Source organism: Dipodomys merriami, unplaced genomic scaffold (assembly GCF_024711535.1).
Source record: "Dipodomys merriami isolate MVZ:Mamm:240054 unplaced genomic scaffold, mDipMer1.0.p SCAF_1, whole genome shotgun sequence".
Taxonomy (NCBI): domain Eukaryota; kingdom Metazoa; phylum Chordata; class Mammalia; order Rodentia; family Heteromyidae; genus Dipodomys; species Dipodomys merriami.
The window spans coordinates 1,269,320-1,290,157 of NW_027202270.1; the positions used below are offsets into that span (position 1 = coordinate 1,269,320).

Genomic DNA, 20,838 nt, shown 5'->3' on the forward strand with positions numbered 1-20,838 from the left:
GGAACGCACCTCTGCTTCCTGTAACTTCACTGAGAAGCACCGGGATTTCACCTGCAACTTCACTCATGAGGAGCTGGGCGGGGAATTCCTTGCATTGCTGTAGTGTGCTGCATTCCATTAAAATTTACTCTCTCATCTCTCTTCTCCCTTCAGTCCTGGAGAGTGGTTATCAGAGGTGTTGTTGGTCTGATCATCCCATGGTTTCATTGTTTTCATCTGAACAAAGCAGGGGTTCTCGAAGTGTAATACATTTTCCTCACTTTTAAAATTATCAAGCACATTTGAGGAGCGTGGAATGTGCCGGTCATGAGAGGTTTACCACTCTCAGTGAGCTTCTGTGTGTTAAAATACTAGAATATTTAACAAATGAGCTACAAGAGTCCCACTGCAAAGTGTGCTGAGAATTGTGACAGTGTGTGGATTTGTGTGTGTGTGTGTGTGTGTGTGTGTGTGTGTGTGTGTGTGTGTGTGTCCTGTTTTGGCTCAAGGCTAGTGCTTCCCCCCTCAAGGCTAACTCCCCTTCCTGCTTTTTGCTGATGAATTGGAGATAAGATTCTCATGGACTTTCCTGCTCAAGATGTCTTTTAACCAAGATGATCTCAGCCTCCTGAGTAACTAGGATTATAGATGTGAGCTACCACTACCAATACTTGTTTTGACCTGTTTTTAAATCTTCACCCATGACTGAGAGAGAAAAAAAAGAAATCTACACGTCTGGATCTGTGATAGTCCTGAAGAAAACCAGCCTGTACATCCACCTAGGGTGTTTGTCCACCCTGGTCTATGGCCTGTACATCCACCCTGGCCCACAGTCTGTATATCCACTCTTTTCCACAGTCTGGCATCCATGTTGGCCCACAGCCTGGCATCCACCCTTTTCCATGGCCTGTATGTCCACGCTGGCCCACAGACAGTCAGCTGCTGAGGAAGTATAAAGTGTTTTATTACTGTTTGAGCTGATGGCCTTGGTTGCTCTGTAATGCACAGAGATGCCCAAGCAGAAGTGAGGTAGAGTCATGCTAATTAGAGGACATCTGTGGGAAGAAAACAGAAGCAAAGTAGAACATAATTGGAGGACATCTGTGGGGGAAAAATGAAAGTGAGGTAGAGAAGTGCTGATTGGAGGACATCTGTGGGAAGGAAACGGAAGTGAGGTAGAGATGTGCTGACTGGAAAAGGTCAGTAGTGTCCTTATTTGAAAATGGTTGGCTTGGGATTGGCTAGAATTGGTGGAGACCCAGCAAGTTGTTGCAATGTATACACCTCTGTTAGACTTTCCCTGAGTTTATAACCAAGTTTGGTTTCCATTCATTGTGTGAGAATTCAGGTATTCACACAGAGGCCTCTTCGGGCCACCTGTACTTTAACAATCCCCTGCCTTGGGTTAAGCTCTTCATGTGAAGAGCTTGGCCAAAGCCTTTGGCATTGATGTCAGGCTCTGTCTCAGTCATCAATGGATTAGAGTATGGGGGTGTGAAAGTTTGATTTAACCAAATCAGGGAAGAAATACACATGATGTTTGGTTTGCTCAGAATTGGCTCAAGACCCAACGTGAGCGAGCCGAGGGGAAATCCGAGGCTGTGTGCGTCCCATCGCCTGTTTCTGCCGGGCTCGTGTGTAGCCGTCGCCCTTCAGGGCAGCTCCCGCGTCTGAGTGATCCCCTCTGGGAGGGGATCTGGCTGATTACAAAGTCAAATATTCTTTCCAATTTTCAAGTTAATTTCAAACTGAAACATCTGGCAGTCCCATTGATTCCTGCAGTGAGCCCTCCCCGGAGAATCTTATTGGAGTCTTTTCTCATTGGAAGCCATCTTTGTCTGTCCTATTGTACAGGTGGTACTGGTTTTAGTCGACCCCTTTGGCCTCTGGTCATGCGTGTCCTCACAGAGACTTTGGAGGGAAGACACTTGATGGCAGAAGTGAGTCAGATCAGATAACTAGGTCCAACCCAACAAGGAGAAGGGAGTGGGCCATTCTCCAAGCATCCTGTACGAGCCCTCAGGGCTGTTAAAACAAAGTTGATTTCCTAAAACTAGCTCAGATGAAGCTTCTACCAATGTGTCTGCTTCCAACAATTCAGACAAGACTGTGCTACGGAGTTTAACTGTAGGTTACAACAGGTGATGGGCCTGTTTTCCACCACCTTTGTGGTGTTCACACATAAACAGGGCTGTAACCTGAAGTCCTGCAACCGGGGGCTTAGGGCTGGCCTGGGACTGGCCCTTGACTGTCCTCCCTAGGAAGGGAGGCCTTGCGCTCTTGCCACCCAGTGGGGAAGACGTGAAGGGCAGACGCGGCACCCAGCGCCTGCAGCTTTTATCCTCTCCGGTGCGAAAGACATTTCTTCAGCTGTGAAGTGTTGTATCCCAAGGAATGGACTTTTTCTTCTTGAAAACTGCAGCCTTTGAAATTTATGAAATCACTTAATCTCAATAAAAATTATTTTAAAATAAAAATAAAGAAAAAGAACTGCAGCCTTTGTGTTGAAGCCTTGTAACCTTTACATGGCCGTTGCTGTGGAAGGTTGATCGAGCCCTTACAGAGCACTAAGCGGAGAGCGACTCTGTTCTAGATCCAAGGCGAAGCTTCACAGCACTGCAGGCCTAGAACACCCAACCAAGTTGGTTCTGGGCCCAAGGAAAAGCTCTTAGAACACCGCAGGTTAGCAAGGCTTGACACAATGCCTGGGGAAAGTCATTACAGGCCCAGGTACATGGTTGGTTTTTCCAAGTAAAAGCAAACAAATGCTGCCATGTGTCTGCCATCTGAGCTGGGGTCTCGGCCAGAAGCCGTCTGGAAGCAGGCACACAAGGCTTTAACACTTGGCACGACTGCAAACCTGGGCATCAACATTTTGTTGATTGTCTATAAATCTTTAACAAATCTCCAACTTTCTTCATTTTTTCAGTTGATAGGATGAGAATGTTACCAAGACATGTATATAGAATTGGAAATCCTAGCTCAATTACATCTTCTACAATGGAACTGTTGAAGTGCTTTGAGCTTTAATGGACACAAAGGAAGGTTGAGCAAAGGTTTGTGATAATCTATTTGGATCTTTTGTTTTTTGGGTTGCTTTTTAATTTTTGTCAGTCGTGGGGCTTGAACTCTGGGCCTGGGCGCTGTCCTTCAGCTCTTCAGCTCAAGGCTAGCACTCTATCACTTGAGCCACAGCACCACTTCTGGTTTTCTGGTGGTTTATTGGAGATACGAGTCTCATGGATTTTCCTACCCTGGCTGGTTTTGAACCGTGATCTTCAGATCTCAGCCACCTGAGTAGCTGGGATGACAGGTGTGCCCACCAGCGCCTGGCTCTATTTGGATTTTTGTTGGCTGCCCATTTTTAACCCTTTCTGTATCCGTTGAGGAAGATGGGGACCAGTAGCTAGATGTGGTGGCTCTCCTGGAAACTTGTCTGTTTCCCTTTCTCCAGTCGCTGTTCCGTTTATTTGCTCACTCACTCCTCCCTCAGATCACTCATTCGTCCCCGCGTACCACACACAGATGGAGATGCTGAGGGCAAAGCAGTGAACAAACAGAAAACTTACTATCTCCCCGAAGTTTACCTTCTATCGGTAGAGATAAGAACAGTCCAACCACTCAGAGTGTAATTCAGGGATATATATAAAAGACAAGCTTTTGAAACCTGGAACCAGCTGGAAAATGGTCCCCAAACCTGTCCATGTCCATGTCTGCCTCTGTGACTGTGGTCTGACCTAGAGGAAGTGTGGTGAAGGCAGGGTGTGCACAGAGCTGTGCGGTGCACTGTCTGCTGGCCACGCGCACTGCCAGCTTCCTCCTGGAGACACAGAGGGGACCTGCACTCGGGGGGGGGGGGGGAACGTGGCTGGCATGAGGCAGGAAGCGGAGCGAAGCCGTCACAGGCCAAGGGACCGAGAGCCACCGTCACTGGCAGAGGCAGGAAGTGGATTCCTCCTGGGCACGGAGGGGTGCCCAGCAGGGCAGAGCTGCGATGTCAGGAGGGCGTGGGCATGGAAGGAGGTGGACGTGAGGACATGCAGAGGGAGCAGCACATCCAGACGCCCGAGAGAGGCTCGGGGACTGGCCCTGCCTGCGGAGCGCGGGCTGGCAGCGGGGAGGAGGGAAACAGGGGAGGAGAGAACAGAAGCTCCACAGCGCTGAGCACAGGGGCACTGAGGCAGAGGGGGGCGGCGTGGCCTGCGCGTGGCGGGGCCCGTCCTGGCCTAACTGACTGTCCAGTCCACCGCTGCAGCGTGCCCCCCACCCGCCCCCCGGGGCCTGGGCGGCTGCTCCTGTGCTCCAGCATCCCCCTCCTCCCGGCCCCTCCCGTGTCCTGCAGGCTCCTGGCCTGGCTCAGCAAGGCACTCCTGGGACCCTTGCTGGGTGAGGGGTCACCGGGTGACGGGGGACAGCAGTCCCCCCGTGGGGAGCTCCGCAGTTGGCCACTGAGGCACTGACCCTGCTAATTGCCAGCGTGGGCAGCTTCAGCGGCAGGAGGGGTAATTGGGCCCAGGAGGCCCGGAGCTCCAGCAGAAGAAGCCGGGGAGCTTCGCCCTCAGGGTCCGAGGGAGTCCGCCTCGCACCAGCCTGCAGCCAGGCGTCGCCGGACAGGCAGGAGTCACGCCAGCCCTCAGCGCTGCAGGTGCCGCAGCCCTGGGCCGTGAAGCTTCCAGACCCCAGGCAGGACCCAGCCCTGTCCGCAAGGCGCCGGCGGCCTCCGCTGTGACCTGACAGTAGGTCGCGCCTTGGGTCATGGTTGGGCTGGACACGCACCTGTGTGGAAGAGTTGCCATCACAAGGCGAGCTGCGGATGGAGAGGGAGCGATGTCTATGAGTGAGCGTACAAGTGCACAGAGAACCGAAGAGAAAAACTGAGGAGAAGAGGACGGGGACGATGCAAAGGAAGAGCCAAGTGAGGAAGAGAAATTCTGTACTCTACACGGAAGAAGACAGTTGAGTGGCGAGTAACCCCGATGCTGTCTGTTCTCAAAAGTCTAAGGCAAGTGCTGACACCCTCCTTCCTGCCTCATTGCATCTTACTTTTGGACAGAGAAAATAATACAAAGAAAATAATACAAGGAAGAAAAAATATTGTATGTATATCTATAGATAGATATATTCCTCTAACCTGTTATGTCTGTCTATCTATCTAGTCTATAACTTGTAATATATATTACGTATATACATGTCTCCAACAACTCATTAAAAACGAAGCAATCAAAGTGGAGACTTGCAGTCTCTAAACAATGAAGGTAAGAGGAGGTCTCTACTCAGCATGTCAGAGACCAGAGCTGCTGGCTGTGATGCAGAGTCTATGGGACTGGCATCCTTTCTCCCCTTACTGGTCTTCAGCCCTCCTGCTAGCCACAGGTGGGGCAGCGCGGGGGAAGATCCTTGGCTCAGGGCTCAGGGTTGTCGGGCAGCTACTGTCTGGTGCAGAGTCTTCCGAGAGCACAGGCAGGGTTAGGGGTGAAACAGGTTTCAGCCGTCTCTCCCCGGGTGGGGCCAGGTCAGGCACCTGGCTTTCCCTTCCCAGGCGCCTCCCTGGCTATGGCAGCTCCGAGAGGCGCTGCTGTCTATGGGCTGCATTGTTTTCAGGACAACTGGACCTTGTTGCTCCCTCGTGCAGGGGCAGGGTTGCACCGTGGCGCATAGCCACGGTGAGGCTGTGTCACGACGGTCTTCTGTGCATAGAAGGGGTGGGGAAAGGGCTTGCTTCTTTGCCCTCTTCAAGTACAGCACCCCTTTTCGGGGGAGGATCTGGCCCAGGTGCTCTGGCCTTCCAGGGGAGGGGTCCCTAATGGGGTCCTCACGGTTCCCGGGGCCGGTGCTGAGCCAGCCAGCAGCGTTCCTTGTGAAGTGGTTCTGTGTCTGGATGTGGCAGTCTCCAGCTCCGGTTCCTCCTTTTCTTCCCCCCAGTTGTGGGTCTTGGGTGTGTTGCTGTCCGTGCTGGTGGCACCCGGCACAGCGCACAGTGGGAATCACCCACTGCAGCACCTCTTCGCTGGCTTCTGCCCTTGTGTGCACGTGGCATAAATTCCTCCTTGCTGGAGCACGTCTCTGTCTGTTTATGGTTTGATTGGTGTGACTCTCTGAGTCACGTGCTGGGACCCTCAATCTCCTTTTGGTCAGAGAGAGCCGGGGCGGATCCCTGTGGTTACTCCGCCACCACCGCTCTTCCAAAAGAGTCAGGGCTCTCGGGACACCCTCAGCCTTTGGTTCTCTCTCGTTTCTAGCTTCAGGATTCCTTTGGACCTGTGGACATCCTGACCCTCTCCAGCCACCTGCCCACAGTGAGTGACAGAACTGGGATGGGGGCTGGGATGGGTCCAGAGCTGGCCCCAGCGTGCCCCCTCCCCCCCTTGCCCCCACAATCACCGGCCCAGAGCGCCATTCGGACTTCTTATCTCATGCAGTGCTCCGGGACATACCCGGCCCCGGGGCCTACCTCCAAATCCACATGGGTTCTGACCCCCCTCCCTTCCCCCTGCAGGGTCCCCTGATAGACACCCCCTGACAACTGCAGACAGGATGCCAAAGGAGCATGGTGTGGTGTGCTATGGAAAGCAAACCCCACTCCAGGAATCGCCCTGGCCCCGCTCTGCCTCAGCTTTATCATGCTTATCTGAGCTGGCTTTCCAGACCCTGCTCTAGCCTCTGTCCAGGGAAGGCAGGGATGCCCATGTCACACCTACCATGGTAGCCACTGAGAAGACTGAGATCTAGAGGACATCCTTTGAAGCCAGCTCATGCAGAAAAGCCTGTCAGAATTCTTCCCCCAGTGACCAGCAGAAAGTATGGCTAGAAGCATGGCTCAAGTGATAGAGTACCAGCCATGGAAGCAAGCCAAGGAAGCAAGCAAGCCTAGCAAGCCTGGGGCCCTGAGTTCAAACCTAGTACATCCAAAACAAAATAAAATCCCCCTGCTGTCCTGTGCTAGCTAGTCCTGAGAGAAAACATCCAGATTCTAAGGGGGAAGCGAGGGAGCTTGGGTCCAGGTGAATGACAGATGCCCAGACCATACAGTGGGGTCCTAAGTCTAATCTCCTGGCACTGAGTCTGTGAAGGTGAATGTCCTGTGTGTCAGATGATTAATCTTCATGGAGGTCAGAGAGGCTGGGGGAGGGCAGGAAGAAGATTGCCTGGTTTACCAAAAAAAAAAAAAAAACCCCAAAACCAGCAATGGTGTTGAAAGGGGTGACACTGATCAAGATAGATTGTATTCATGAGCTGCTTTGTTAAGTGGCATCTCCTTTGTATAACTACTTAAAGATAATAAAAAACAGTTTAAAAAACCCCAGCAGTGTTACCTTGGGCTCCCAGCTGGGTAAAAGTGTGCACGACTTTCAGCCTGCCCTGTCTGCCTGCATTAGGCTGGAGGTGAGAATGTCTGAGAGAACAGGTTCAACGTGCAGGCCGGAGGCCGGGCCTTCATCCTGCCTTCATCTCTTCCTTTCTGGGCCCATGTAAGAAGTCAGAGTTCTTCAACCAAAGACTGTTCAGCAGCGGCTCGAGTGTGTGAGCGTCTTTATGAGACTGTGTGAGTTCCTGGGAGAAGATGTATCCGAGAATGTATACAGGAGTGTGTACGTATGAGTGTTCTGTGAATTGTGGGCAGCGGTGAGAGAAAGCCACAGGCTCTCAGAACAGAAGGCTTGGGGGCCAGTCATAGTTGCTTCTTAGGCTTACAGATCAGCACCCCGGGGAACTGGGGTGACCCTCTCCACTCACCCCTCCAAGAAGCTGGGGTGACCCTCTCCACTCACCCCTCCAAGATGGGGTGACCCTCTTCACTCACCCCTCCAAGAAGGTGGGGTGGCCCCTCTCCACTCACCCCTCCAAGGAGATGGGGTGACCCTTCTCCACTGAGCCCTCCAAGGAGATGGGGTGGCCCCTCTCCACTCACCCTTCAAGAAGGTGCGGTGGGCCATCTGTACCAGCATGCATGGTACTTTGCATGATATGACATCACAGCCAGCCTTCCACCCCTAACTCAAGGAAATTTGTAAATAAAATGGTTCCGTGGTGCTAGAGTAGGTACTGGTGGTGGCCATGGAGCCCAACGTGGGCCTTGCTAAGGAGAATAAAACCAAGACCCCAGCAACAGAGCAGAGCCAGCTTCCTCGTCCACTCGCTGTGCCCAGCCCTCTGACTACATTCTGGAGTCTGCTCCCTGGCCTGTCCTTCATCCTCCTTCCCTCTTCTTCATTATACCTGACTCGAGCACTCAGGACTTTCCTGGGTAAGCCTGGCCTAGGTGAATTGAGAGATTCCCCTGTGGCTTGTGAGGGCCAGGTATACATTCTGTGTGCTGAGCTCACCCCAGGGCCGGCTCCACCTTCTCCCCTCAGCTGTCCTCTGGCCTTTCCACTTTCTTGTTGGTCTTTTGCAGGCACAGAAGGATGAGGGGGGAGAACATCACCAGGGTCAGCACCTTCATCCTGCTGGGCTTCCCCACGGCCCCCAGGCTGCAGCTCCTGCTCTTCCTCCTGTTCCTGCTCATCTACCTCTGTGTGCTGGTGGAGAACCTGGCCATCATCCTCACCGTCTGGAGCAGCGCCTCCCTCCACAGGCCCATGTACTACTTCCTGGGCATCATGTCCACCATCGAGATCTGGTACGTGTGTGACATCATCCCCAAGATGCTGGACGGCTTCCTCCTGCAGCGCAAACACATTTCTTTTGTCGGGTGCATGACCCAGCTCTACTTCTTCAGCTCCCTGGTGTGCACCGAGTGCGTGCTCCTGGCCTCCATGGCCTACGACCGCTACGTGGCCATCTGCCACCCCCTGCGCTACCAGGTCATCATGACCACGGGGCTCTGTGTCCAGCTGGTGGTCCTGTCCTTTGCCAGTGGCTTCACCATCTCTGTGATCAAGGTCTATTTCATCTCCAGTGCCACGTTCTGTGGCTCCAATGTCCTGAATCACTTCTTCTGTGACATTTCACCCATCCTCAAGCTGGCCTGCACAGACTTCTCCACGGCTGAGCTGGTGGACTTCATCCTGGCCTTCATGATCCTGGTGTTCCCTCTCGTGGCCACCATCCTGTCCTATGGACACATCACCCTGGCCGTTCTGCGCATCCCCTCGGCCACAGGCCGCTGGAGAGCCTTCTCCACCTGTGCCTCCCACCTCACCGTCGTCACCATCTTCTACACCGCCCTGCTTTTCATGTATGTGCGTCCCCAGGCCATCGACACACGCAGCTCCAACAAACTCATCTCTGTCTTATACACCGTCCTCACGCCCATCTTGAACCCCCTGATCTACTGCCTGAGGAACACAGAGTTCAAGGAAGCCTTGAGGAAGGCTCTGGGCTTGAGTCACGCTCCTCCGCCATAGGGAACGCGCCTCTGCTTCCTGTAACTTCACTGAGAAGCACCGGGATTTCACCTGCAACCTCACTCATGAGGAGCTGGGCGGGGAATTCCTTGCATTGCTGTAGTGTGCTGCATTCCATTAAAATTTACTCTCTCATCTCTCTTCTCCCTTCAGTCCTGGAGAGTGGTATCAGAGGTGTTGTTGGTCTGATCATCCCATGGTTTCATTGTTTTCATCTGAGCAAAGCAGGGCTTCTCGAAGTGTAATACATTTTCCTCACCTTTAAAATTACCAAGCACATTTGAGGAGCGTGGAATGTGCTGGCCATGAGAGGTTTACCATTCTCAGTGAGCTTCCCTGTGTTAAAATACTAGAATATTTAACAAATGAGCTACAAGAGTCCCCCTGCAAGGTGCGCTGAGAATTGTGACAGTGTGTGGACTTGTGTGTGACTTGTGTGTGTGTGTGACTTGTATATGTGAGTGTGTGTGTGTGTGTGTGTGTGTGTGTATGTGTTCTGTTTTGTCTTAAGGTTAGTTCTCTACCACTTGATCCATAGCTATACCTCCTACTTTTTGCTGGTTGAGGAGATAAAAATCTCATGGACTTTCTTGCTCTGGCTGGCTTTTAACCAAGATGCTAAGATCTCAACCTCCTGAGTAACTAGGATTATAGATGTGAGCTACCACTGCTTGTGCTTGGTTGGACTTGTTTTTAAATGTACATATAAGGATCTTGATAGTCCTGTGGAAAACCAGTCTGTACATCCAGATAGTCTGTACGTCCACCCTGGCCCACGGCCTGTATGCCCACCCAGCCCAGAGGCATCCAGCTGCTGAGAACGTATGAAGTGTTTTATTAACGCTTGAGCTGATGGGCGTTGGTTTCTCTAATGCTCCCAGATGCCCAGGCAGCTGGGTGCCATTGGTCCTGTTCACTGTGGACCCTAGGAACCCAGCACCTGACTAACTCATAGGTCCGGCTGGTGTGATGGCGGTGGTGTGCAGAGCGGAAGGGCACATGAGGGCATTGGGACAAAGAAGGCTAAGCAAGCACACTGAGGGGATCGAGGTGCAATACTGGACATGCTCACCTCAACAGAAATGAGAGTCGTTCATGCTAGCGTACGGAGAGGGAAACTCAGAGGCGGGGAGCAGCATGAACTCTCTCAGAGCTTGAAGATGCTGTTGATGTTGAAGCCTGGTTTCACCAACGGGGAGACTGCAGAGACCATCCAGATTGGGGCCGGAGCAAACACCCGCTACAGCAGGCACTGAGACCCAAGGTCACAGTGTGGCGGGCAGCGTGGTTGATGCTGAGGGTGGGGCCCGCTCAAATTCCTGCCTCCCACAGCCGGTTGCTCAGGTGTGGAGATGGGCGGCGCCCAGTGGGAAGCAGGGAGAGTGTGGAGGAGCCTGTGGGGCTGTCCAGGGCAGAGATGGGCACCACCTGACAGAGCAGTGGGCCTGGTGTGGGATGGAGTGGCTAGGACCCATCCAAGAACCATGCAGGGCTGTGTTGGGGGAAGGGACGGATTGAGGGATGCTTCTAGACCTGCGGGTGGGACTCGTGTGGCAGCGCTGGTTGAGGAGGAGAGTCTAGTGAAGGGAAGCTGATGAGTTTGGGTTGGGTCACACTGGCATGGAGACCAGGTGGACCTAGTGAGTGGGCTTCACAGGAGGCCGAGGGAGATAATCTCCATAAAAGAAACACGATTCAGCACCAGTGCTGCAGTGAGGCCAAGGGGAAATTGCATTTCACTGTGGAGCAGAGTGGGGTTCTGATAGAGTATGGGGTCTTGAGACTTTGATTTCATCCACAGGATTCACATTTAGGGTCAGAAATTTAGTGTCGGCATTAGCATTAATGAAGAAGACACAAACCTGGTTCAGATTGGTTAAGAAGAGAAACCTGACAAATTAACATGATCAAAGTTTAATTGAGTAAAAAATCATTTACACACCAGGTAATCCTTAGGTCCAGAACAGGCCTAGAGAAGTTTCAGTTAGAACATGATTGAAGGACATCTGTGGAAAGAAGGGAGAAGGGGGGTAGAATGTGATTGGAGGACATCTGTGGGCAGAAAGCAGAAGCGAGGTAGAACGTGATTGGAGGATATCTGTGGGAAGAAAATGGAAGTGAAGTAGAGAGGAGCTGATTGGAGAACAACTGGTGGAAGAAAACAGAAGTGGAACGTGATTGGAGGACATCTGTGGGAAGAATATGGAGGTGAGTTAGAACATGATTGTAAGATATCTGTTAGAAGAATATGGAAGGGAGTTAAAGCTGTGCTGATTGGAGGACGAAGGAAAAGGAAGTGAGGTGTGCTGACTGGAAAAGGTCAGTAGTTTCTTCTTTGAACATGGTTGAATGGTCAGCGCCATGGGATTGGCTAGAGTTGGTGGAGACCCAGCAAGTTGTTGCAATGTATACACCTCTGTTAGACTTTCCCTGAGTTTATAACCAAGTTTGGTTTCCATTCATTGTGTGAGAATTCAGGTATTCACACAGAGGCCTCTTCGGGCCACCTGTACTTTAACAATCCCCTGCCTTGGGTTAAGCTCTTCATGTGAAGAGCTTGGCCAAAGACTTTGGCATTGATGTCAGGCTCTGTCTCAGTCATCAATGGATTAGAGTACGGGGTTGTGAGAGTTTGATTTAACCAAATCAGGGAAGAAATACACATGATGTTTGGTTTGGTCAGAATTGGCACAAGACCCAACGTGAGCGAGCCGAGGGGAAATCCGAGGCTGTGTGCGTCCCATCGCGTGTTTCTGACAAAACTCGCTGTCTCCCGAAGTTTACCTTCTATTGATAGAGACAAGAACACTCCAACTACTCAGAGTGTAATTCAGGGATATACACAAAAGATGTTTTAAAAACTGGAACCATGGGGGGTGAGAGAAAGGGGAAGCGGGGCTGGGGGGGGACGGGGTTGGGGGGAAGGAGGAAGGGTGATGGGAAGGGATGGGAAGGGGAAACAAAGTAGGAGGCAACAATGCTTGATAAGAAATGTACTCATTATCTTGCCCATGTAATTGTAACCCCTCTGTACGGTATTTTCACAAAAAAAGAAAGAAAGAAAATACCACAGTCTTTTTTAAAAAAATGATTCCTAATGTTCAGTCATATTAAGAACATGTGAAAAGGAAAATTCCTTTTGCCAGTACAACTGTTTTTAATGAAGGAAATTAAATCTTAGTTTTAAACTAAAAAAAAAAAAACAAAAAAACAAAACAAAACCTGGAACCAGCTGGAAAATGGTCCCCAAACCTGTCCATGTCAATGTCTGCCTCTGTGACTGTGGTCTGACCTAGAGGAAGTGTGGTGAAGGCAGGGTGTGCACAGAGCTGTGCGGTGCACTGTCTGCTGGCCACGCGCACTGCCAGCTTCCTCCTGGAGACACAGAGGGGACCTGCACTCGGGGGGGGGGGGGGAACGTGGCTGGCATGAGGCAGGAAGCGGAGCGAAGCCGTCACAGGCCAAGGGACCGAGAGCCACCGTCACTGGCAGAGGCAGGAAGTGGATTCCTCCTGGGCACGGAGGGGTGCCCAGCAGGGCAGAGCTGCGATGTCAGGAGGGCGTGGGCATGGAAGGAGGTGGACGTGAGGACATGCAGAGGGAGCAGCACATCCAGACGCCCGAGAGAGGCTCGGGGACTGGCCCTGCCTGCGGAGCGCGGGCTGGCAGCGGGGAGGAGGGAAACAGGGGAGGAGAGAACAGAAGCTCCACAGCGCTGAGCACAGGGGCACTGAGGCAGAGGGGGGCGGCGTGGCCTGCGCGTGGCGGGGCCCGTCCTGGCCTAACTGACTGTCCAGTCCACCGCTGCAGCCTGCCCCTCACCCGCCCCCCGGGGCCTGGGCGGCTGCTCCTGTGCTCCAGCATCCCCCTCCTCCCGGCCCCTCCCGTGTCCTGCAGGCTCCTGGCCTGGCTCAGCAAGGCACTCCTGGGACCCTTGCTGGGTGAGGGGTCACCGGGTGACGGGGGACAGCAGTCCCCCCCGTGGGGAGCTCCGCAGTTGGCCACTGAGGCACTGACCCTGCTAATTGCCAGCGTGGGCAGCTTCAGCGGCAGGAGGGGTAATTGGGCCCAGGAGGCCCTGAGCTCCAGCAGAAGAAGCCAGGGAGCTTCACCTCAGGGTCCGAGGGAGTCCGCCTCGCACCAGCCTGCAGCCAGGCGTCGCCGGACAGGCAGGAGTCACGCCAGCCCTCAGCGCTGCAGGTGCCGCAGCCCTGGGCCGTGAAGCTTCCAGACCCCAGGCAGGACCCAGCCCTGTCCGCAAGGCGCCGGCGGCCTCCGCTGTGACCTGACAGTAGGTCGCGCCTTGGGTCGGTGGGGACACGCACCTGGTGCTGCCCCCACCCCACATGCCTCACCCTCGTGGCCCTTGCTCCTATGAGTACTGAGCTCAGTGTGCATCTGTGGGTGTTGTGCTGAGTATTTCTGGGTATGTGGTGAGAATGCATCTGTGGGAATCGTGCTTGGTGTACATTGATGGGTACTGGGCCGCGTGTGCCTCCGTGGGTGCCATGCTGAGTGCATCTGTGGGTGCTGTGCTGAGTGCATCTGTGGGTGCCGTGCTGAGTGCATCTGTGGGTGCTGTGCTGAGTATGTTTTTATGGGTATGTGGTGAGAATGAGCACGCTATGGGAACTGTTCTCCGTGTACCTTGATGGCTACTGTGTCGCGTGTGCATCTGTCAGTGCTCTGCTGATAGTCTCCTCTTTGTAGTCTAGTGGGTGCAGACATGATGGCAGCCACTTTGTAGAATACAAGTCCAGCAGCACCGAGCTGAGAGCGTGTTTCTGGGTATTATACCGAGGCCATGTTTCTGGGTGCTGTACTGAGTGCATGTTTATAAGTACTATACCGAGGGTGTGTTTCTGGGTGCTGTACTGAGTGTGTGTTTATAGGTCTCGTTCTGAGACACTTGGGGGTCTGGTACACCTCACAGCACCTTCCCTGCACCGAGCAGAGCAGCACATGCTGTCTCCCCAGCATGGCTACGGTCCGTGTCCAGGTCTTCATGCCAGGGAGAGAGCAGGCATCAGAGTGCATGGGGCAGGCTGACGGGTGTGGGGCCCTCACAGCCCCGGCCCACCTCATTCTGGGTACAGAAGTCTACCCCTTGAGCAGGCTGGGGCACCGTCTCAGACATCGTCTCCAGTGCGAGAATCCCGGGGTCTTCCCCAGAAGCCTTTGCCCCTCTGTCTATCCAGGACCCAGGGAGATTCATCCACATCTGAGCCCAGCCATTGTCAGAGCAGAGGGGCCCTGAAAAGGGAAGACATTGGAGCCAATGGTGGCCTCCATGGGATGTCTGGGGTGTAGTTCCCCCTCCCCCAACAGCATGCCCTGCTCTGTGAGCTGACAGCCGCGGGGTGAGGGGAACGCAGGGGGTCCCCAGGTCACTGCAGCAGGCTTCTGTGACCATCTCCAAACGAAAACTGGGAGAGAAAGCACAGCATTTCCAGGAAGAGAGCGCTGCTCTTAGGAAAGGGGCCTGGGTTTGTCACAGTGGCGCAACTTTCCACATCTCAGCCAATCCAGTATGAACGTGCCAGCCTGTGTTGATTAGAGCTCATCCAAACGGCACACAGCACAGGGCCGGTGTGGGCTGGGAAGGGTGTGAGAGCCCGACTTCCCCAGAAAACCTGGTCAGCAACAGGAGGCCACTGGGCGTCCTGGAGCCCAGTGCCCAGGAGCCCCCTCCGCAGGCCCTCTTGGCTGGGAAGAGCACACAGAATGGCCTGGCACTGTCCGGAGGCTCGGGTTGATTCTGCGTGGTGGGGCCCTGACCGAGTTTGCCTATGGAGGCCACGGTGGGCGCAGGCTGAAGTCCAGGATGCATTATGTTCTGGAATGGACCTTCAGCCGTCACTTTACAGCAGAGGATGCCTGGGCCACCCACCGGGGTGAGTTTGGGTCCCACAAGCCGCCCACTCTTGGTGCCCTTGGTGTCCAGAGTACAGGTATGTCCCAAGTGCCAATTGTCCTTGGGCGGTTCCTTTCTAGAAGTTTCTTTTCAGCCCTGACCTCTCTGTGACTTCCATGAGGCCAGCCCACAGCAGAGTTCCCTCTCTTCTTTTGCTCATCACTGTCTGGGGATAAACACCTGGCCTTGCCTGTCCCCCATCTTCTCTCTTTCCCTCGGCCCTTCCCGTCCCTGTCCTTGGGATGTTTCCACAGAGGAGCAACCATCTTGGGTATAAGGCAGAAGACTTTATCCGCATGGCTTCGTAGGCAGAGGCTCCAGCTGGGCGCGGCCGAGCCGCGGGCTCGCAGCCTCTGCGGCGGCAGGTGCCTGGGCCTGTGGTGCTCTTCTTCGGCTCTGCCGGGGCTCGCCTGGCCTCTCTCCCCATGTCTCCACACACTCCTTGCAGTCTTAAAAACACCTGGACTCAAGGTCGACAAGCAAGGAGGCTAGACATTAGTGGCACTGGAGACGGCCTCAGGAAGCCAGGCAGAGGTGGCTGGCACGGAAAGAGAGGCCTTCCCGACAGGCCCAGCAATCCCGGGTCTGAGCACGGTGTCTTCCTAACCCCGGCCCTGGCCAGCAAGGCCTTGACTGCTGTGTCCGCTGGGCCCCTGGGCTCTGCCCCGCCCCTGCCCTGCACAGGGCAGCGTGCCGCCTGTGGAATTACAGATGGCGCCCGTGCTTCAGAGCCCCCCACCCAGCCTGCCCCTGCCCATTCAGGTGGGCCGGGCCCCCACAGAGGCCTTGCTGGAAGCACTCGGTGTCCATGCCATCCTCAGCATGGTGGTGAGTGGAACCTGCGCTGTGGCAGAGTCCCTGCAAGGGTGTGTGTGCTGGAGTCACTCAGCGCTGGCCCGAGGCCAGCAGGGCCTGGGTGCCCGGCGGGGCCAGGGCAGGGCCCGCGGGTACTCTGCGGCAGCCGAGAGGTGTGTGGCCTGAGCTCTGGGCAGCCAGCTGGGCAGTGCAGAGGGCCAGGGCTGGATCAGAGCCACCGCAGACAGGGCCGGGGCAGCCACTGGCATGCAGTTCAGAGCTGTCCAGGGTGGCATCACGTGACTGTGGCTGTGGGACAGGCCCCTGGCCGACCCCCCCCCCCCGTGTCACTGTGGGTCCTGCCTCCTTTGTGGGAGTCACACAGATCCTATGCTCCCGCGTTGTCCTTCCTGCTGACTGGAGCGCCGGTGTCCCTCACAGGCCCGCTTCTTCTTCTAACAGAGGGTGTGAGCAGCGGGGGGCCTTGCTGCTACTGCGCAGGGCCAGGGTGCCCGGCAGCCCCTGGTTCAAGGGACCAGCTCCTCCACCCTCCCGTGCTGAGGCTGGGTCCCCCAGAACCTTCCTGCAGCCTTTCCCATCCCTCACTCCGTAGCTTGGGGGCTGTGCTTCCTGGCTGGATGGAAGCCTGACCTCATTCAGAGACGTGCTGCTGACACACAGGCAGCCACAGGCCCGAGCTATGGGCGTGCATGGCCTCCTCTGTGTCGGTGCTCACTGAGATCTCAAAGTCCACACAGCTGGCCATGGACAGGTATAGGTCCCTAAATTCAAAGCCGTTCTTTGTGTTGCCCTGGAGCTCCCTGCCCCATTTCATTAGCCGTATCTAGACCCTGGTCTACCGCCATCCTGCAGGCTTCCTCTGAAGGGAGCCCCCAAGGCCGGCCGGACTTGATGCTCCCGGACTGTACTGGACCCTCCGTGGGCAGCTGGCATGAACTCTCTGACTTCCCTTTGTTTCCTTTGTTGATGTCCCAGCATTTACCATTGACAGCCAGTTGTGCAGATGCTTTTTTCTTCAATACATTTTTGTTTTCTCTACGTCGTTGTACAAAGGAGTTGCCAATCAACAGAGCAGCTTATGAGTACAGTGCCTCTTGATCATCTCAGCCCTTTCATCCCCCACCCCCCCCTTCCCTCACTTTTCTTAATTTGTAGCTTATGTATCGGGTTGTTTGCCACTTAACAACGCAATGTGTGTGCACAATGCTTCTTGATATGTGCGGTCCCTTCGCCGTCCTCGCCCAGCCCACCCACCCTTCCCTCATTGTGCTCAGGTCTGTGGTATATGCAATGCATCCTGGCCTGCAGTCTGCTCACTTCCCCAGTTCATTCTGCTTTCCCTCTCCTCTGCAAATACCCATTTCCAAGGACTTATTTTTTGGGGTTTGACTTGGTCTTTCTAAAGAATTATACTGTTTGAGCCCTCCATAGCGTCTATTATACTTCAATACATTCTTTTATAATGCTTTGGGTACCACCCAGTGTGTCTACTTATAGGTTTATAGGCACATTCTAGCTCCCACAAATGAGAGAACCCATGACACCTATGCTTCTCTGGGTCTGGCTTATTTCACTTTATATAATTTTTCCCAGTCTTTCCATTTCCCTATAAATAGTACAATATCATTCCAATGGATGAGTACAATTCCACTCTGTATCTATACACCACATTTGCTTGATCCATTCATCCACTGAGGAGCATCTGGCCTGATATCATTTCTTGGCTATGGGAAACAATACTGCAGTAAACATGGTTGTGGTGGTGGCTTTAGTGCATCCTTGTTTGTGCTCTAGTGGATACATACCCCCGAGTGGAATTGCTGGGCCATATGGTAGCTCTGTGTTTAGTGTTTGGAGGAACCTCCATACTGCTTTCCAGAGTAGTTGAACAAGTTTACATTCCCACCAACAGTGTGGTATGGTAACGTTCCCTTTTGGCCACATCCCCACAAGCATTTATATTGTTCATTTTCTTGACATTGCCCATTCTAACTGAGGTGAGGTGGAATCACAGTGTAATTTTGATTGCATTTCCTTTGTGACCAGAGATGTTGAACATTTCTTCATTTGCCTATTGGCCACGTTTACTTCTTCTGAGAAGTCTCTTTTTAAGTCATAAGCCCATTTATTAATTGAGTTGTTGTTTCTCTCACGGTATATTTTTGAGAATCCATTTTTTTTGTGCTCTAAGTATATTTTGGATATTAGGCCCTTGTCTGATAGATAGCTGATAAAAAAATCTCCCATTCTGTGATCTTTCAATTTATCTTATTAGCTATATCCTTTACAGAAACTATAAATTTGATGTAATCCCATTTATCAATTCTTTCTTTGATTTGTTATGTTTCTAAAATTTTACTTAGGAAGTTTTGACCTGTGCTCAGGATTTCTGGTACAAACTGATATAAGGGGATCTAGCTTCTGTTTTCTGTATGTGGACGTCCATTTTTGCCAGTACCATTTGTTGAAAAGGTTGTCTTTCTTCCAGCCCGTATTTTTTGTTCCACTATTGAATATTAGATGGCTATAGGTCTGTGGGTTCATTTCTGGGTCTTCTTTTCTGTTCTCTTTGCCCTTGGATCTATTTTTGTGGGGTTGCTTTTCTGATTTCTGTCTTGATCTTCTCATTGTTGGCATACAGAAAAGCTACTGGTTTTTATGGGTTGATTTTATACCCTGTTGCTTTGCCTAAGTTTTGGATCAGCTCTAGTAGCTTGGGGGAGCCATCTGAAAAAAGGAATAGTTTTACTTCTTTCTTCCCTATTTGGATCCCCTTTATGTTTTTCTCTCGCTAGGAATGTATTACTCTTGCTAGGAATTCCGTATGTTGAAGAGGAGTGGAGAGAGTGGACATCTTGTCTGGTTCCAGAATTTAAGGAGAATGACTTTTTCTCCTTTAAGTATAATGCTGTCTGTAAGTGGTTTTATATACACAGCCTTTATTATATTGAGGAACATTCCATATATTCCTAGCTTCTCCAGGGCTTTTTATTATAAACAGGTGTTGGATCTTGTCAAAGGCTTTTTCTGCATCTGTAGAGATGATCATGTGGTTCTTGTCCTTGCTCCTGTTGATGTGGTGTATTATATTATTTGACTTACGTATTTTAAACCAGCTTTCTGTCCTTGAAATAAATCCTGTTTGATCATAGTGTATGATTTTCTTGATCAGTTATTGGATTCAGTTGGCCAATATTTTGTTGAGAAGTTTTGCATCAATGCTCATCAAGGAGTTAGTATGAAGTTCTCTTTTCTTGATCTGTCATAATCTGGTTTGGGGATATGTGTGATGCTAGCTTCCTGGAATGAGTTTGGTAGTGTTCCCTCTTCTGTTTGGGGAATTTGGGGAGTATTGATGATAATTCTCCTTTAAAGGTGTCATAGAATTTGGCTGTGAAGCCATCAGGTCCTGGGCTTTTCCTAGAAGGGAGGTCTTTTATTGCCAGTTCAATCTGATCACCTGTGATGGGTCTGGGTAGTTGGGGTATATCTTCCTGACTCAGTTTGGGTTTTGTCTAGCAATGTGTCACTTTCTGCCAGATTCTCATAATTGTTGCATCAGGGCTTATAAAGTATTCCCTTATAATATTCTGAATTTTTTCTTGAGTCTGTGGTGATATTTCCTTCATCTCCTAGTTTTAGTTATTAGAGTGTGTTTTACTTAGTTAAGTTTGCTAGGGGCCTGTCAATTTTCTTAATGTTTTCAAAGAGCCAACTTTTGGTTTTGTTAATTCTATGTATTTTTTCTTTACTTTTTAATTCATTTATTGCAGCTCTAATTTTTCTATTTCTTTCCATGTACTGGGTTTAGGTTTGTCTTGTTTGTGAAATGTTTTGCATTGTTGTGGTTTTTCTGAAGCATTAGGGTACTGATTAGAGATTTTTTTCTAATTTGATTATGAAAACACTTAAGGATATGAAATTTCTGGAGTACTGCCTTTGTTGTATCCTAAAGGAGTTGGTATTTTCTGTCTTCATTTACACTGAATCCCAAAAACACCTTAATTTCCTTGATTATTTCTTCAATGGCCCACTGATTACTCAGCAATGAATTGTTTAGTTTCCATGAGTTTGAGTGTTTCCTGTGATGGTTTTTGCTGTTGAGCTCTACTTTTATTACATTGTGGTCTGACAGGATAGAGGGAGGGAGTTCATTGTTTTAATTTACAGAGCTTTGCTTTGTAACTAGGATATTATCTGGTTTGGAGAATGTTCCATGGGCTGCTGGAAAAAAAGTATATTTTGATGCTGCTGAGTGGAAAAATCTGTAGCTGTCTATTAGGTATAGATGGTCAGTGTAGCTATTTACCTCTGAAATTTCTTCACTTTTGCCTGGATGATCTATTAAGGGGTGATAATAATGCCAGCCTTCCACCCCTAACTCAAGGAAATTTGTAAATAAAATGATTTAATAGTGCTAAAGTATGTATTGGTGGTGGCTATTGGCGGGTCTCTCTTGGGAGATAAAACCGAGACCCCAGCAACAGAGCAGAGTCAGCTTCCTCGTCTAATGGCTGTGCCCAGCCCTCTGATTACATTCTGGAGTCTGCTCCCTGGCCTGTCCTTCATCCTCCTTCCCTCTTCTTCATTATACCTGACTCGAGCACTCAGGACTTTCCTGGGTAAGCCTGGCCTAGGTGAATTGAGAGATTCCCCTGTGGCTTGTGAGAGCCAGGTGTACATTCTGTGTGCTGAGCTCACCCCAGGGCCGGCTCCACCTTCTCCCCTCAGCTGTCCTCTGGCCTTTCCACTTTCTTGTTGGTCTTTTGCAGGCACAGAAGG

General features: G+C 51.8%; 1 protein-coding gene across 1 annotated transcript; it reads left to right on the top strand.

Annotated features, from left to right (window-relative positions):
- The first annotated feature begins 8,355 nt into the window (after positions 1 to 8,355).
- Positions 8,356 to 9,358, top strand: LOC138816676 (olfactory receptor 6B3-like). The gene has a single exon (XM_070006705.1). The coding sequence runs from the start codon at positions 8,385 to 8,387 to the stop codon at positions 9,324 to 9,326; it is 942 nt and encodes a 313-aa protein (XP_069862806.1). The 5' UTR covers positions 8,356 to 8,384; the 3' UTR covers positions 9,327 to 9,358.
- Positions 9,359 to 20,838: the final 11,480 nt, after the last annotated feature.